General features: G+C 39.6%; 1 protein-coding gene across 6 annotated transcripts in view; it reads right to left on the bottom strand.

Moving 5' to 3' along the window:
- LOC144026839 (cytosolic carboxypeptidase 6-like) overlaps positions 1 to 18423 on the bottom strand; it is a 313459-nt gene that overhangs the window by 80699 nt on the left and 214337 nt on the right. For all 6 annotated transcript variants that reach the window (XM_077533870.1, XM_077533871.1, XM_077533874.1 and 3 more), the window contains one exon: positions 14628 to 14667. In XM_077533870.1, the coding sequence (XP_077389996.1) occupies positions 14628 to 14667 (40 nt within the window). The remainder of the gene's footprint in view (positions 1 to 14627; positions 14668 to 18423) is intronic.

Genomic DNA, 18423 nt, shown 5'->3' with positions numbered 1-18423 from the left:
TTTTTTATTAAAAGCAAGTAGCAAATTTATGTTAAATTAAATCCTGAAAATACTCATTTTTAAATTAAAAATAATAATAAGTCAAAAAGATTGCCGTCTTTTTTAATAAAGAATAACCTTTTTTCTGTCACTGTTAAAATACATTTGCAATTAAGTAGCAATACAGAGTGTATTTTTTTAAGTTGGGTGTCTGGTATTTAGTAAATGTAACTAGTAAAGTAACTTGTAGTTTAACCAAGTTACTTTTTAAAGAAAGTTATCAGTAAAGTAACTAAGTTACTTTTTCAATGTAAAAACATCCATCCACTGCTTATAAAACAATCTTCCAGTTTTACCAAAGCAAAAGAAAACAGTGATAAGTCCTTAAATGTAAATTTGGAAACAAAATACAAATGAGCACAAAACACTGGAGGTTAAATAAAAATAATAAAAAAACTAAAATATGACTTTTACCCACAGTTTAATTGCACTTTTTTTTTTAAATGTGAACACAGAAAATCTGTCCTCAATAAGCAAGTATTTAGGCTATAATGCCATTTTTCTCCCTCAATGTTGTGGCACATCCAAAGTGGATTATAATTAAACTTATTGGCAATTAAAAGCACACGACATCTGCTGTTCTAAATATTTAGAGTTCATTTAATTTGTGGGGAAGGCTTTAAAAGTTGGAGAAAAGCTTGAACTACTATGCAGCTTCCACATTAATGAAGTGGTAATACATTGAATACTTTGGGTCGCTATAAAAGACTATTTGAATGGCATTTACAGCAGCAAGGCACATTATTGCCTTTGGGAAATTGAAAATGCTCTAACTTCACCCTAAAGACTTCATGCTAATCATCTGACGATCCAGTGAGTCTCATGATCATGAAAAAGTAACTGCATAATATTAGCACGGGACAACAATAATATTTTTGGGCTATAATCAATAGGGCCAGTTGAGCCATAAAAAGACTGTGGGAGTCAGGGTAGAAGCCAGACATCATGTCCTGGCTATTAACTCCACACTGCCAGGCTCATCTATCTTAATTGGTCATCCATTAGCCTGCATTAAAGGGAGACACGGGATAATAGCAGTAATGATGCTGATGATGGAATTAGACTGCGGCAACACACGTCATCGTTGCCGCGCCGCTCTTGGAATCACAAAGAGTTCCAACGGACCGACGCGCGGACAGATGGATGCCGGGATTAAATAAACGACTCCTGAATGCTACTGAGCGGTTGTGTGCGCGAGAAGTCGATGGGAACAAATAGAGGTCGTGAAAATTTGGGTGGAAAAAAAAGTGGCAAGCGCTCGGGGGTGCGTAAATGGATTGAACAGCACGCAGACAACCAATCTAGACGCAGCACCTGTGCCAATCTGCGGCTCTGCAGGATGGACAGATGCTGGCCCAGGTGTGTGTGATGACGATTGGCAGTGTCGCGCTATGACCCGAGCAAACAAACGCAAGCAACTGCATCACATGATCATGCCATATACAGTACAGTGCGGGGTGGGGGTGTTGAAGCAATTAACTCAATCACTGCCAGCCATTTTCAAAGCAGTTTCACATATTGCCAGTGATTTTGCAGCAGTTTGATGATCTTTCAAGACTCATAATACGAGTTCTGTCAATAACCCACAAAAAGAGTATGCACAAAATGTAAACAAAAGACCATTTGTAATGTTTTTATTTTAAACTGTGCCACAAACAACATGGCACATGGTTTGCTGTTGTAGATATATTTAATATCAAAAGAGGAAATAAAGAGTGCGGATAATTAATTCATTTGCTCCCAAAAATGTATAAACATGTTCTAGTTTCAATGTTGCCATGGTCCCAAAGACGTATTTATGTGTTTGTTTGTTTTTGTTTTTATGCTAGAGCATACAGAAGGCTTTAATGCAGCTTCTGACCTGAAGAGGTAGCTTAAAGCAATTGTAGCTATTATTAAAAAAAAAAAAAAAAAAAAGCCAGCAGGTGGCAGCAGAGTATGATATCAACTAGGGCCATGTTGCAACAAGCTCTTTTCCCCAGTGTTTTCCACAGGTTTGTGAATAATGATTCACAGCTATATTCTAATGCTAATTGCTGCAAAACGGAAACAGATACAAATATACTTTTTTTTTCCCTGATGAAAGAAGTGACTCTAATCTTTCTTTTGGTAGGTTCCATGTTTTTATAGCAATAGAACACAATATTCTGTGGGCCTTGTAAAATCAGTCAAAATCCAATAAAACATCCGGGAGTGAAGTGGGTTGCGTCAGTGAAAATGGCTGCGAGTGAATGAGTTAAGAGGCTGTTGGGTCCATTAATGGACTACACGTGTGCATTTCCCCAACACTTCACTTTTTCATCCATATGTACATATGAAATTGTTAATATGCAGTTCAGCATCCAACAATGTATTAACCTTTAGCGGCATGGCTTAGCAACGGTGGCTGAACCTTGCTTATAACTGGAAATTTGGTTGTTAAAGCACTCATTATACAGCATTTTTGATTTCCTGTTAAATGTGCAACGTTACAACACCATTCACCAGCAATTTCAATTTTGAATAGCAGTAAAAACAGATGCCAAAAGTTAGCCACTCAGAACTAGTTGGTGAATCCCACATACTGTGCAACAGTTCAGTCGTTTCAGCCGTGTCGCTTGGTGTGCGGGCGAGTTTTATGAAGAAAAAAAAAAACGGCTAAATTGCTACACAATATTAGAAGACTCTTGATAATCTAAAACCATTGTAGGCCAGAACAATATACAACATATTGATTATCACTGTGATAATACCACACAATTCCTACCCTGACTGCAGAGCATGAAGAGTTGTGTCTTTCATGTAACTTTCTGTAAAGACGCTTTAATTTGAAAAATAGCAACCAAATTTACATTTGTTCTTAGGCACCATCATTCTTCGATCAATAACCATTGTTTACACTGTGGGAGAACGCCATTTTCCGACTCTTGCTGGAGGCATTCCTCTTCTTATTATGCCTCATAATTAGATCCACAGGAATTTCTAATCAAGTGTGACGGCAGCATTCACCAATTTAAAAGGTGATAGCCCATGAAATGAACAGCCGAGTGTCACAGAATCTGCAAGCTATGCTGGAGGGGCCTGGAAAGCGAACGGGGGGGCACACAATGACACACGCGTGCCTCGCTGTAAATAAATGCTTCATTAACTATTTAGAAGGGTATCAACGCCGGCCGTGCCATGCTGCGAATAGGCAGTGATCTGTCCAGGAGACATTGATCTTCTTCATAAGGAACATAAAGACCGACCAAAGAAATACTCATCATATTTCAGCGCCAGTCAATTCGGTTCATTAGGGCCGCTCGAGCTCCTGCTGCGGCCCTGTATCGATCTCACAGCTGTCAGAGCACTGTTGTTTTCTGCTAAGTAGATAGTGGACTCACACAATTGCTATTTATACAGTGCGTAGTCCAAGTTGGTCATGCAATATATGAACAAACATACAGAGGTCGTAGAATTTGTCATTCATCAGCACACTCTAAAAAAGGCTGAGATAATTGTTGAGGTTTGATGTATAACTTCAATTGTTTCACAGTCTTGAGTATCCTTGTCATATTTTGCACTTCATATGCCATCTTTAATGGGCCTGGACTGACCTGCGACATGGGTCTGGACTGCTGGCAGGCCGGTCTTGTCCTCACAATCTTATGCTCTAATCTCCATTTATCTGGCAGGCAGGTGAGCCTCAGCACATGATGGCTGGTGGGCAAGGTTTAGTCGCCGACAATACAGCTCATCCTAATGGCCCCCCCACCCCCCACATCTGCGTCTTTGCCTCTCCTAGCCTTTCCTCCAGGGCTGCTGTCAGACAGAGGACTTTTATTGCCGCTCTAACTGACAGCGGGGAGCCGCTGGGATTGGCTGAGCAACCAGCGGCCGCCCGTCATGCGGCCCGCCTCACAGGTGCACAGCATCTGACAGATAATGGCAGCTAAAACTCGGGCCAACCCGGCGCTCGCTCCTTGTTTAGGGGATGGGGGCTGAATGGGATGGTGGCGAGGGCGATTGTCAGGTATAAAAGAGGGCATGTTGAAGGACGTTGCCGTTTACTTAACAAGTGACCACCCTGACACTCAAATTCCTACACCGGATGCTTGACAGTGGTCAGGGTTACTCGGATTTCACTGTGTGATCCTTGCTGCTGCTGACTGTATACGTGAACGAGTATTCTGCCTGTAGAGCAAGCGTATCACAACCTTGCAATTATTTTATGACTATTCAGAAATATTGTACATACAGAAGAACACAATATTACATTGGGTGAACGTTTATGATCGACGCCACAAAATTTATTCCCCAATATCAATGATGAGGTTGACTCAAATGAAACGTTCACCGGAAAAACAAAGTTCACAAAAACTTCAACAGCAAGGACAGACAGTCAAGTATGAAAAGTATACAATCAAACTATATTGTTTATATAAACCGCCGACTTTGAAGTTTGTTTTTAATCAATGTAACATTTTCATCGGCATATATGCGACAGGTGACCTGCGACATACACATTGAAATTTAAATGCATCTTCCAGTAAATGTGCTAAATATCTCAAGCATCACTTAGCCTGCGTTAAAAGGGTTAAGGTTAATGGACAACAAAGTGTGGCTAAATGCATTACTTCCGGAAAAAAAAAAAGTAACCAGGCCATATTCTGTAGCTGGAAATCACACTTGAAATAAGCAATATATGAAGTTTAAAAAAAAAAGTGACGAACAAGTGGACTATTTAAATAAAATTTAAACCCTAAATAAAACTTTTATATGTCAATTCCTACTAATTATAATCTACATCTATATAGGATTTCAATAACAATAAATTAATAATTATTGGAGGAGCATATAGAATGGAAAAGGTGCTATGGTCTGACGAGTCCACATAAATAATGAAATAAAATAAGTTTTTTTTTTTTTTTATTTAAAGATACCAAATAGAAAGTACATATTTTCTGAAACTAATTAGGCTAACTTGTCATGTCTGGGGTCACGCCAGGGTTAAGTTTGAGTTCATGACCTGTTAAGTTGGGTTCATGACCGTGAGGTCAAGTGTCTGTTTTGAACTGATCTAACCATCATCTGGTTTCAGCTGGAAAGACGTTATGTGATGTTATGTGATGTCTGGACCTATGTGATGTCAATCTTTAATCTTCTACTTAGTGACAACCAATCAGATCGATTCACTGTCTGCTGTAGCGTTCTGAGAAGTGTTTGGGTTTGCCGGATTATTGCTTTCTGTTCATCTGTGCAACTCTCTTTGTCTCTCGTCTAGTCAAGTTAGTTCCATGCCTCTCGATGTGAATAAATAGTTAAAATCTTATTTGTGTCTGCGTTTTGGGATCCAAACCCCAGCACATGACAGTACTTAAGCGGAAATATCATTCGTGATCATAATGTATTTATTTTGGAAGAACGATGGTCGAATAGTCATTTGAGAGTTGTTCACTTCATTCAACAAAAAATAAAAAATATTTTTTTCTCTTTTTATCTTGCACTCGACTAATATTCCATAAATTAAAACTAATAAAAACTAAATTAAAACGAAACCTTTAGAATAAACCCAAACAATCCTGCTTATAAAAACTATTTAAAACCAACTGAATTAAAAATAAAAAAACAAAAATCATAAAAAAAAATATGACGCAAAATCCAAAACTATTACAACCCTGGTGTGTCATGTGTCTGTCAATCACTCACTTGAGGTGACACCTGTCCTTGTCACAACCAAAAATCCGATTAACGTGACCATTTCTTTCCATAACTTCTACTTTGCTAAAGAATAATGTAACCACAATTGAAGGTTTTTGTTTGACCGTCATGAGCAGTCCCTGTCCTGTAATAACCTCTCTGTATGGTTCCTCCGTCTCCATTAGAGGTCAGTACAAAGTCACATACAGGACAGCTGAGTGGCGTTTTCCCCGGATTTAACGGAATGCTCCTGCACCTGACGGCTGACCTCTCTGAGAAAACAGGCCAATTAAATGTGGAATTTCCCTATGGAAATTAATAATTCATCACTTTTTTTTATTTATATACACAGAACCGTACTCTACAATACATAGCCATTGGGCTGACACAGACCATAAGTGAGCGTCAAACTAAGACGGTGACGACAACCTTGACCGCGGTGGTGTGTATCTGCTGGCAAGGTGACGTCTGCTCTGTTTGTGACATTGAATATTCTCAAGGGGCTTTCGCTGAGTGGCAGGTTGCTACATTAACAATTTATTTAGCCGTGACATTAGTAATAATGGAAACTTCAGCACACGGCCCAGACGCCCAGACATTCCATATACCGGGTTACTTTGTGAATAGCAGCGATATCATGGCTGTTTAGAGAGGGTCACACATACACACGCGCGCGCGCACACAGTCCGAGAACTCAATCCAGCCGCCATAACAGGGAGACAGAGTGGCATCAACCCCTATTATCTAGTCCCTGCGCTATGAACACAAAAGGCTCGGCGGAACAAAAATCCAATCAGTGCTCTGTGGGAGGATTTGCTCCACAGCAGTGCTCGGCAACACTGGTGGCTCCACTGGTTACAAAGAAATCATCTCGCAGCCTCCAGCCTGTTCACAGCCTATTTACCGCCTTGGTCACATCCCCCCTCTTGGCCAAAGAGGACAGGCGACAGTCTTACTTTTCCCCCCCACATACGGCAACAAGAAACGACTGTGTGTACACGGCGTGAAATTAGCATATTTGCTCAGAACATTTGAGCGTGGAGATGTGTTTTCAAGTAATTGTTTGATGACAAATATTTTCAAAATGGAACCGAGGGCCCGTACTGAAAATAGGGCCCCTCGCCTGGCTCGCCGTCCCTCCCGCAGGCTTTGCGTGCGACATGAGCATCCCGTTCCTCCGTTCATTAGCATGCCGCTGCTTATTTAGCCACGCTGCGGAGACGCATTCAATAAAACAAACTGCTCAATATGAAGCAGCAAGTGTTCCCCACCTCACTCCTTCCCTCCCTCACTCCCATCGCGCCGCCATTCGCTTCTTTATGTGCTCTTTACACCGCAGCAAAATGGAAGCGTGGTATCACATAGAGGACGAGGGAGATAAAATATGCAAATTCACGCCGTCAGGATGCATAATTAGGCCAATAATAGGAAGCCTTGTTTTCACAGCTGATCACTTATACAAAAGCATGTTTTATAAAGTACACTATACACCCACCCGCCTTAGTGTTGCTCGTGCCCTCCCTCCTTTCAGGTGCCTCCGTGGAAACAAATCTCTGCAGCTTGCCATCTTGAAAGCAAAGTCTTTCAAGCGGAAATTTGCCCCCCCCCAAAAGATTTCTATCAGCTCAGGTCTATATGTACACCATGCAGGAGATTGCGCACAGTATGTCCTCGTACATTTTTACACATTCACTGCAGTGTTTTGGCTGTGTTGCCGCCACTTTTATTGTTTCTAATTAAAGGAGGATGGCGCCACAGGAACCAATTGAAGAAGACTGCAGTTCAAACTCCAGTTTGAATTCGAAAAAGGGGACCGGGAAGCTCATTATGATCATTTCACACAAATACTTGGGAAGTTATGCAAGTCTTTGTCGGCGCACATCTTAAAGTGAGACAACAAGAATAAATGAGGAGGGTCGCCGGTCAAAGCGAGACAACAACAAAAATGTTTCCTTCAGAAAGTTGGACAGTAATGGCGCCGCTACAAAAAGCCATAAATAATCAGTCTCCACTTGAAGGCTTTAGAGGGAGGGGAGGGAGACTTCAACCAAACTATGACAGAATTCAATGAGCACAATTTGCTAAATGCACCACGCAGCGTGACAACAGAGACATAAATACACGCTCACAGATAACTTGGACGTTTTTATAGCACCTTCATGACTTTAGATTTTCTTCTTCACTCCTTCATAGAGGGTGAAATGCGGCAAGGCACTCATCAGAAGCCATTTGAAGCTCAATGTCTTGCTCATGAATACTTGATATTATATTATTACTATTATAATTTTTAGAATTAATAGACAGAGTAGCCCATTGGAGACATTGAGTAATAAAAATTGAATTTACTTATTATTCAACAACAAAATGTGCATGCGAGTTGCAGGTATTGCTTTTGTCCTCTTAAGGCAGAGGTGTCCAAACTTTTTCGTTTGAGGGTTGCATAAATAAAAATGGAAGGATGCAAAGGCCACGCTACATTTATTCAACTGTAATTTATCAAACATGCTAAAATCAGCAAAGCAAAAACATATACATCGTTTTTATTTTCAAGCTATATTGAAAAACCGCTACATAACACATTTCTATTGAAGATAGGGCAAATAGTTCCAGACCCCTGCACGAAAAAGATGTTGAATCCCATCTCTACATTCAGAAACAAAACAAGAGCAAACTGTAGCAAACTTTATTGAACATTTATTGGTGTTTTGAAGAGAAATTCTGTTATTTTAGTTGTAAATAGTTCATTTGTAACATTGCACATCTACAAAAGCTCTACAGTATGCTAATTGAAATAGTAGTTGTGGCACCCTTAAAATAAATGAATAAATAAATAAATAAAATAATATAACCTCGTGGGCCATGTCAAATGTCGTTAGTATATGTCGAAGGCCACAGAAAAATGGATGGTGGGCCGTAAATGGGCCCCGGGACACAGTTTGCATAGCTACCATGTCTTAGGGTCACCGTCCTGAACTTCCAGACTACAATAACTATGACTTTGCATGTGTATGGCTTTAAAAAGGTATGGCTTTAGAAATTTGTTGTTAAACTTATTGTTGTTTTATTGTCAGTGGTTACCTTTTTACAACTCTGATTTAAAAAATGTTAAAAATCACCACCACATTTAACATAATATTTTTTTTTTTTTTTGCGTTACTGTACTTTGTAAACGTTTACGTATTGTGTCACCGAACCATTGTGATGCTAAAGAGAACACAAACTCTCAAACGATCCCCACTATGTTTAATTTGTGCGTGAATTGTGCAGCATGAGCAACTTGTTTTTTCGCATCTCGTGAACACCGTACTTCCGTCGGAGCTGTTGTGACCCACTTTGAAATTACAATTTGTCACTGAATGCTGTTTCCATGGGAACAATATGGCTATCCATAAAAGTGATTGTGTTTGTGATCGTGTGGCAAATGCGAGAGCCGCGTTCAACTGTATTGTTCTCATTCCTGCTGTAACACAAAAGTAATGTGAAAAATCCAGACGCTGCCGGTGAATATCGGCAGTCGGCTGGATACAAATGTGGCCTCAGTGTAATAATGTACAGCGGGTGTGCCTAAGGAAACAAAGCCAGGAACAAAATGATATGTGCAGAAAAGGGAACTCTAATGAACAACGTTTTAAACCAACGCTGCTCTCAAAAGCCTGTACACAACCGTTTAGATGTTAATTATTTATATATTGTTGTCACTCCACTGCTGATAGTCAATACAGCTGGTTTAATTCCCAAATACATGTACTGTGTACGATCAATGTATAATCATCACATACAATGCCACTGCTCATTTTCACTGCTTTTGCTCACATTCACAGCCGCATATGTACAGTATAACGATTGAAAAAAAAAAAAAAAAAAAAAAAAGATTTGACCTCTTCTCAAATGCATATATTTTGCAGTTTCCCTACTTTAACATTTAAAATAATCAAACAGGTAGAAATCAGAGAAAGAGAACCTAATTAAACATGCACCACAGTTTTTAAAGGGTGATTTTATTTATTATGGGGAAAAGTATTCAACACTATCTGGCCAATTTGTGAAAAAAGTAATTGAACCCCCCGCAGTTGAATCAAGAATTAGCTGTGGTTAAGCACATTTTTTTGAAAAGCCGACTTCATTTTTATTTTTTGACAACACCCAAGCCTGATCACATTCCACAATCCAAAGAAATTCAAGAACCGATAAGAAATAAAGTAATTGACATCTATCAGTCTGGAAAGGGTTACAAGCCATACTACAACAGACCAAACCACCTAAAGGTTTAGGACTCCAGTGAACCATAGTGAGAGCCATTATCCACAAATGGAGAAAACATGGAACAGCGGTGAACTTTCCCAAGAGCATACAGGAATGACCCCAAGAGCACAGTGACGACTCATCCGGGAGGTCACAAAAGGAGCCCAGGTCAACATCTAAGTACCGCAGGCCTCCCTCATCTCAGTTAAGGCCAGCGTTCATGATGCAACAATAATGGAGAGACGGGCAAAAATGACATTATGAGTTTCAAGGCGAAAACCATTTCTCACCAAAAATGAAAATAAAGACTCATCTTACGTTTGCAAAACATATTTGAATAATTCCCAAGCTTTTCGGAAAACATGCTATGAACTGACGAGTTGAAAGTTCAACTTATTGCAAGGTCATCTGGCATAGATGTAACAAAAAAACAAAAAAAAACAAAAACAATCATATGTGGTGGTAGTGTGATGTTCTGGGGCTGCTTTGTCACTTCAGACCCTGGACGACTTGCTGTGATTGATGAAACCAGGAATTCTGCTTTTTAGCAGAAAATGCTGAAGGACTGTATTTCACAACTTAAAAATTGCATTTTATTTTTTATATTTACCATAATTTACGGACTATAGAGCGCACCTGATTATAAGCCGCACCCAGTACATTTCTCAAGGAAAAAGCATTTTGTACATACATAAGCCGCATGTGCCCCCATTGAAACATGAGATATTTACAAAGAAAGCTGTCTCACTCTTACCTTTTTTGCTTGAGCGCCCCTGGCGGCATAAATGTAATAAATTAGCCGCATCATTGTATAAGCCGCAGGGTTGAAATCGTGTGACAAAAAGAGAAGAGGGAAAATACTTTATGCTAGTGTAGTATTCTGTTCATATATTCTCATGCTCACATATTCACAGCTGGTGTTTATTTCACTGCCAACTGCTTGTGTATAGACTATTCATAATGCATTTTTTTTTTTTACATACTGTACAATACTTGCTGCCATTCACAGTCATTTCTGTAGATATAATATCAATTTATGCATGAAGCTTGCCATTCACATTTGGATATGTATCATTTATTATTCATACAGTTTCCACATACATTGCTTCAGTCTGCAAATATATAATTGTTGATATTTGGTTTATATTCTTCTTCTGTACTATTAACGTGCAAAAAAAGAAGAAGACTTTTCCAACGTTGCTGGACTAATAGATGCTTCTTCTATTCTATTCCTGCTCTGCTCCGACAGCAAAATAGAGAAGCACAAAACATTTAGGGAATGCCCGTCATTGCGTTGGATGCACACGTGCCGCATTCATGTGCCAGTGTCCTCTCAAACCTGCCCGGATTTCATGAATATGATTGACCTTTTTTCCCCCCCGCCGTAATGCTGAGAGCGCATAAAAGGCGAAAGGAGAAACCAAAGAGCGTCGAGCAGAGTTGATTTACAACAAAACATTATTGTGCGCCGACTGCACATATGGAAAAGGACAATCTAATCGATGGGCCAAAAGAATGACAATGGCCTCTGGAATCAATGTCCGCACCCCCATTTTCTCGCTGTGAGAAGACAAAGCGTTCAGGTGTTTTTGTTGTGCGGCTGCGCGCGGTTAATTTGTGTTGCTGTTGCCGTGGTGAAAAGCGTTGCCGGGACTAATCATTATTTAGTTGTGGCGGGGCTGGAAAGGTCAGCAGTCTGAAATGTCAGGCTGTGTTCAACAGGAGCCAGATGCAGCCGCGTGCCGCTCAAGTGTCCAATTAAGGAGGGTCGAGAGAGGTTCGAGTGGGTCTCGCGCGTGGGTGGTGCCCGCGCGAGTGTGGGAAATAACACTGAGAAGGCACCGATGAGGTGTGCGGCGGTTTTCGCCTCACATGCTGCGTTCACCAAGCCTGTATGTTTTGATATAGTCAGTTAGGTGTGAGACTGTTTACAGGCTAGTCAAATGAACACAATGGCGGAACACATGCTAGCCACTGGGGTAATAAAGTTTGTTAGCCCCCAGTGATCCGTCCTGCTGTCGATGCTAGCATATGAAGATGAGAGTGGGCTGACGGTGGGGAAATGAGGAAAGGCACAGCATGACGGGGAAACTCAAGGTCTACCTTGCCTGGTCAGCTGGGGCAGGGTCCAGCTCGCATCCGACCACAATTAGCACAAGCACAGAAAATGAATGGATGGTTGGATGGAGATCACTTAGTGACAAGTAGGACGATTAAAACTGAAAAATGATCCAAAATGGAGCAGTATTTGGTAGAAATGCACCAATAAGACTTTTCCAGACTAAGTACAACTACTTACATTTGAGTACTCACCGATGCCAAATATCATTATTAGGGGTGTCAAAATTATTTTGAGTTAAAGTTCCTTTAACGCCACTATTTTTTAAAATTTTATTTTTCTAAACACGATTAATGACCACATCTTACTTGGCCTGTACTGGGGGAATTAGTCGCAACGCAGCAGACACATCTCCGTCAATTATTTGCAGTAATAAATTTAATAAACTTGGGCTGAAGTTGTATTTTACAATTTTAAAATGTGCATTTCACAAGTTACTTCATGTTAAAGATTAGATAGTTCTTCATATAAAGAGAAAAATACACTGAGCTGTCACCATCGTCTTACAAATGCAAATATGCCATCTAGTGGCAGAAAGATGACAAATCAATATCGTACTTTTTTATAGTATATTTTTTAAATTTTAACTCAATTTTATGAATTATTAGGACATTACTGCATCAATGACTAAAAGATGGAGCCATATTTCTTTTTAACATTTTCCACTTTCATTCTGAAAAGTATTTAGACTTAGAAAAAAAATAAATTTAGAACAGATATAAAATTTGCGATCAATCGCGAGTTCACTATTGAAGTCAATTACAAATTTTAATCACCTGACACCCCTAATTATTATGTTTTGCAATTGTGATGCAAATGTGTTGCACTTTAATCAAACCAGGGGTGCACTGATCACTATTTCCTAGGAGATAACAGATCTTTAAAAAGCTTGACGATCCCGATTTTTGCCAATACTGATTTTTTGTTTTTTGTTTCCACAACCAACCATCTATGAGAGGAAGAAACCAATTTTGGCCCATGTTGTGATCTCAAGTAGCTACTTACAGACAGACAACTTCAAACCTAACGCATCATCAGGTTTCCCTACTGGGATACAATAACCAACATTTTTTCATTGGTGATGACGCTTTCTAAAACCTTCACTCCAAACTGAAATACTTGATATGACAATTTAAGTATTATATTAGATTGAAAGTGAAGTATTCCAATCATACCCACCTGCAGTAGCGCACTACATAAATATGAGGTTAAAAATGCCAAAACTGGCTATGAAATCTCTATTTTGCCAAATGACAATGGAATTGTTGAATTGGGGTTCAGTGACATCATCAACATCTACAACAACAACAACAACAACAACAAAACTCCCACATAGAAAAACAAACGATCAATTGCAATTACATGACCTTACATTACGGATGAAAATTTGATTGATAAAAAGGTTGAACAGTTGGTGCTCAAGTGTTGAAAGCTTCATTGTTACTTTTGTTTGAAAATGCACATTGTTGTTCTCAGACTGATTATCGGGCATTGCTAACTATTCCTCTTCACTCAATTCTAATCTGCAGTAGCAATATAATAGCAAGAAGGTAATAAAAGGCTCAGCCATCAATACCCAGTAAATAAGCAAATTCTGTTTGAGAGGTCAGATCTGACTTTATCTTGTTGTTTATATGCTTTGCAGTATAGATAGAAATATACAATTATCCATTTGTGTTCATCCTCCAATTGACAAATTCTATTAAACAGGAATATAGACTAATATAATGTTCCACTCTTATTCTTATAGTGGATAAAATGGAGGGCGCAGGTGTGTTCCTACAGGTGATTCTAAGTTTATGGAGACATAATTCAAATGACTGAAGCATTTTCCATCGGCCTCCAACTTCGACGTGACTAGTTTCTGCTTAATCTTGCTGAGAGAGGAAGAACTTCAAGAGAGCCTAAATCCCCAAAGTTAAATTCAGCAGTTTTGTACCTTTGTTCAACCGATGTGAATTCTTCTTTCACCCCACCACAAAGTCATCCATAAATTTGCCTTGTAGTTTCCATGTTAAGACACAAACTGACAACTCACATGATAAGAAAAGTATTCCACACATATAGTATGTTTTTTTTTTTTTTTTAACTTGTCACTTAGCCGCAGAAGGTGTTGCAGTATTTTAAGTCTTCCTCACACTCTCTCATTCCATCCCGCTTCATCTCTCACTTTGCTGCCCTCTGTCAAGCTGTGAAGACCAGCCAGCGTCGGTATCGGCGCCGTCTGTACGAACAGCTGCAACGTAAACCCCCGAAATTAACCTGCACTGCAAGAGCCTCACGGCTGCGTGATTCGAATCAAAGCGCATTAGATCTCGCAGATACTTTGGACATATGGGTCTCTCTATATCCCTTTGTCGTCCCCATCTGGTTCTCCTCTCTGAGTTTGCAAACTTCTGCTCATTCTCCATATCGGTGCCTCGCTTACAACTGGAACAATGGCGTGGCTTTGTGATTTGTTCACACGTTGAACCAATAGACTAGTTACTTGCTTATCTTACAAATAGGAAACACTGGTGGTGTGTATCTAATTCAGTGACGTGTGGGAAAAAGCATGCCAAGGACTTACCACAATTGGTGATGGTTAACAGGTCCAGCTGTCGTTGTTGCTGAAAGGAAGCGAAAACAGTTGTTAACACATCATATGATCAAAGTATTATCTATCATCAAAATCAAGCAACAGTAGTTTTAAGTGACTGTCTGGGAAATATTTTGTTTTCATATTTCTGGATTTTTTTTTTATTTTTATAAATGAGTATTTGCTACGAAGAAGCATAGGTTTAGGAAAGTTGTAGATAAGAACAAGACACGTTTGTTCATGTTATTAGCGCTCAATGGACCTAATGTAGAGCCCAAAAATACACACAAGAATAAATTTATGTTCTGGAGTTGGATCCCAAAAATGGAGACACAAATAAGATTTTAACTCTTTATTCGCGTAACATCGAGAGGCGTAGAACAAACTTGACTAGACGAGAAACAACAAGAATGTATCGAGAATCACGAGATACAAAGCTAAACGGGCTGTGGAGGTGCACCGAGGAACAGAGGTAATAATCCGACAAAAACACACCCTTCTCAGACAGGCTTATATGGACAGCCAATCGATCTGATTGGTTGTGGCAAGACATGTGGGTAACAGGACTGACATGAAATTATCTGATTGGCTGTTGACCAGATAAAGAGATTAAATATTCTTGAGATCACATAGCTTTTGACATCACATAGCTTCTGACATCACATAGCGTCATACCAGTTGAAACTAGATGCTGGTTATATCACAGTTGACCTCACGGTCATGACCAAAACATAACCCTTGCATGGCCCAAGCATAACACTTGCATGACCCTAGTCATGGCAGTAAACATAAACCTTGCATGACAGTAAGCATAACCCTTGCATGACCCTAGTCATGACAGTAACCCTTGCATGACCCTAGTCATGACAGTAAACAAGCCTTGCATGACCTTAGTCATGACAAAATTCTTTCGGTAAACATGAGGGATGCACCAATTCTTATACCAGTATTGGGTATTAGTGAAAATACTGTATCGGAATCACTATTCATTAAAAAAATTAAAATAAAAGGCACAGTCAGCACACTTTACTTCAGCATGCAGCACACTTTAAAGAATTATCTTTTTCTTGTCGACAAGATATAGCACAATGTTGAGCTGAAAACACAACTACATGACCTGTTGAACACAGCATCAACAAAATGAAACACATCCTTGATTCCCTCAAATAATTAGCTATATGCCAATAAATGGCTTCCACCAATAAAAGTTGGATTTCCACTTAATAAATATTAGTAAAAAAGAAAAAAAGAAAAAATACAGACACCTCAAATCAACACCTCTTATTGGCCATCAGAAGAAAATTATAACAACAGGAAGTACCACTACTGGTTTTACCTTTATTATTCTCAACAAAAATATAAAAATGCAACACACTTGGTTTTGCTTCCATTTTTTTTTTACATGAATTCAAAGATCTAAAACTTCTTGCACGTACACAATATCCCTATTTCTCTCAAATACTGTTCACAAAACAGTCTAAGTCTGTGATAGTTAGTGAGCACTTCTCCTTTGCCAAGATAATTCATCACACCTCACAGGTGTGCCATATCAAGATGCTAATCAGACATCATGATTCGTGCACAGGTGTGCCTTAGATTGCCACAAGGTCACACTAAAAGGTGCAGTTTTGTTTGATTTATTAGGAGGGAGGAGGGGTGTCTGGTGACTGGTTTTCTGAGTCCCAAACCAAAAAAAACAAAACTGCACCTTTCAGAGTGGGCAGTCAAGGCACACCTGTGCACTCATCACAGGTGTGGTGAGAGGGATTATCTTGGCAAAAGAGAAGTGCTCACTAACTATCACAGGTTTAGATTTGTTTGTGGAAAATATTTGAGAGAAATTGCGATATTGTGTATGTGGAAGAAGTTTTAGATTTTTGAGTTCATCTCATAAAAATGGGAGCAAAAGCAATAGTGTTGCGCTTTTATATTTTTTGTTGAGTATACAATCACGTCGGGGTGGGCGTCATTACCACATAGAGCAGGAATGGCACTTGTAAACCTGAAGTTTATGAGGTAGTTGAAAATAGTCTAGCTAACTTTTTGAATGTGACTTTATTTTCTGTTTGTGAGATAAGTGGCGTAAAAGAGGAGATGGAAGGTGGCACATGCACATACATCCACACTTGCTCTCTCTCTCACACACGCACACTAGACTCGGGAGCACTGCAGTAATCAACACCTCAGCCCTCTTGAACCAACAGTCCCTCAGGAAAGAAGATATCCAAGGAACGGATGAGAGGTCTGCGTGTCACACTGGCTAGGTCATGGTCAAAGCCACACCTCATTTACATCCAGGCACATTAACCAGTTGCTCGGAGGGAAAAGCCAAGAGACTCTTATAGGATACTGGGAGTCCTTGTCGCCTCACATGCACGCCTCAAGTGGAACATGCTGATGGCTGACTAAACATTCATTTAGTGTTTAGTGGAGGCTCCTACAAAGAGAGACTTATGGCGTGTAATATGGGAGGGAAGTGGCACATGATTGCCGTGATAGCTCCAAAAGCAGGTTCATTGACTTTGCAGTAAGAAAAACGACAAACAAGGTATTTCATATCAAGTTATGCTTCTATCTTAGCATATGACACTCCTTTAATCTTGCTTAATAGTGCCAAAGTACTTGGCAATGGCCGTTTCTACTTGGGTTGACTTGACTCGCTACTGATGTTTTTGCATTGGACTAAAGAGGAAATATATCTGGCAAGTTGCACAGTGGTGGAGTGTGCATATTCTCCCCATGCTTGTCAGTACAAACCTGACAATAGTACTTGAATAAAATGATCTGTGAAAATCAGCCCTCTCTGGACCCGGCCAGTAACTAATTAGATTTTATGAAACACTACGCCCCAGGATATATCAACCAAGCAGAGACAAAAGGTGTGACCGACGAGGCGTTTGCTGTATACTCGTGAGTACACCAAGAATCCGGCCACATTTTGACCTAAATTTCTCTCATATGAAGTGGTATTAAGGATGAGCCTAATAGATTTCAATCAAACACATCCAGAAATAAATTTCTATGTCTTATTAGCTTGTACACATGGGGGGGGGGGGGGGGGGGCACGCGAAGTGCTGAGGCACATGGAAGCTGGCTGGGTGACCAAGCAAGCAGTAGAGGTCACTGTGACAACATGAGACACACAACAAGCGAGCACGCGAGCTGAGATCTGACTCTGTCCACCAGATCTCAACTTTGACAGTAACGCACACATATAGCCTACTGTTGCTACCACCTGTGGAGACTGAGGAAATTGAGCCGCTACAGGAATTAATAATGTAGCCATAGCAAGTCTATTATTTCTCATAGAAATGATCAGAAACACTAAAATCACTTCTCGTCACTTCAGCTGAGCCATGATTATGGCAGAATATTTACTGAACACGTTTTACAGACATTTAACACATTCTACCTCGATTGAACAATTGTAGATTGGTTGAGTTCATTTTAAAGACATGCTGTGAATTTGTAAATTGGCCAAACCTTTGATTAGATTGATCTGCTGGAATCTTAACCCCAAACCATAAAACAATTTCCAGACAATAAAAAGCAGTTACCTGCAGAGCAACAATAATAGGAAATAGGAAAATGAGCATAACCTCATTGGACTGATAGTGAAGCAGAGTTACTTTTGAATATAAAACAACAATGAGCAAAACAAGAATTCTAAATGAACTGTGAGATAATGACGCACATACAAATGAGACAAAGTGATACAAAGGCTTTTATTTACTACACTGTGTATAAAGTAAGTACCAAGCCTTTACTTTGTGTCATTTGTTTTCAT

Source organism: Festucalex cinctus, chromosome 10 (genome assembly GCF_051991245.1).
Source record: "Festucalex cinctus isolate MCC-2025b chromosome 10, RoL_Fcin_1.0, whole genome shotgun sequence".
Classification (NCBI taxonomy): domain Eukaryota; kingdom Metazoa; phylum Chordata; class Actinopteri; order Syngnathiformes; family Syngnathidae; genus Festucalex; species Festucalex cinctus.
This window is presented reverse-complemented; position numbering and strand designations above follow the sequence as displayed.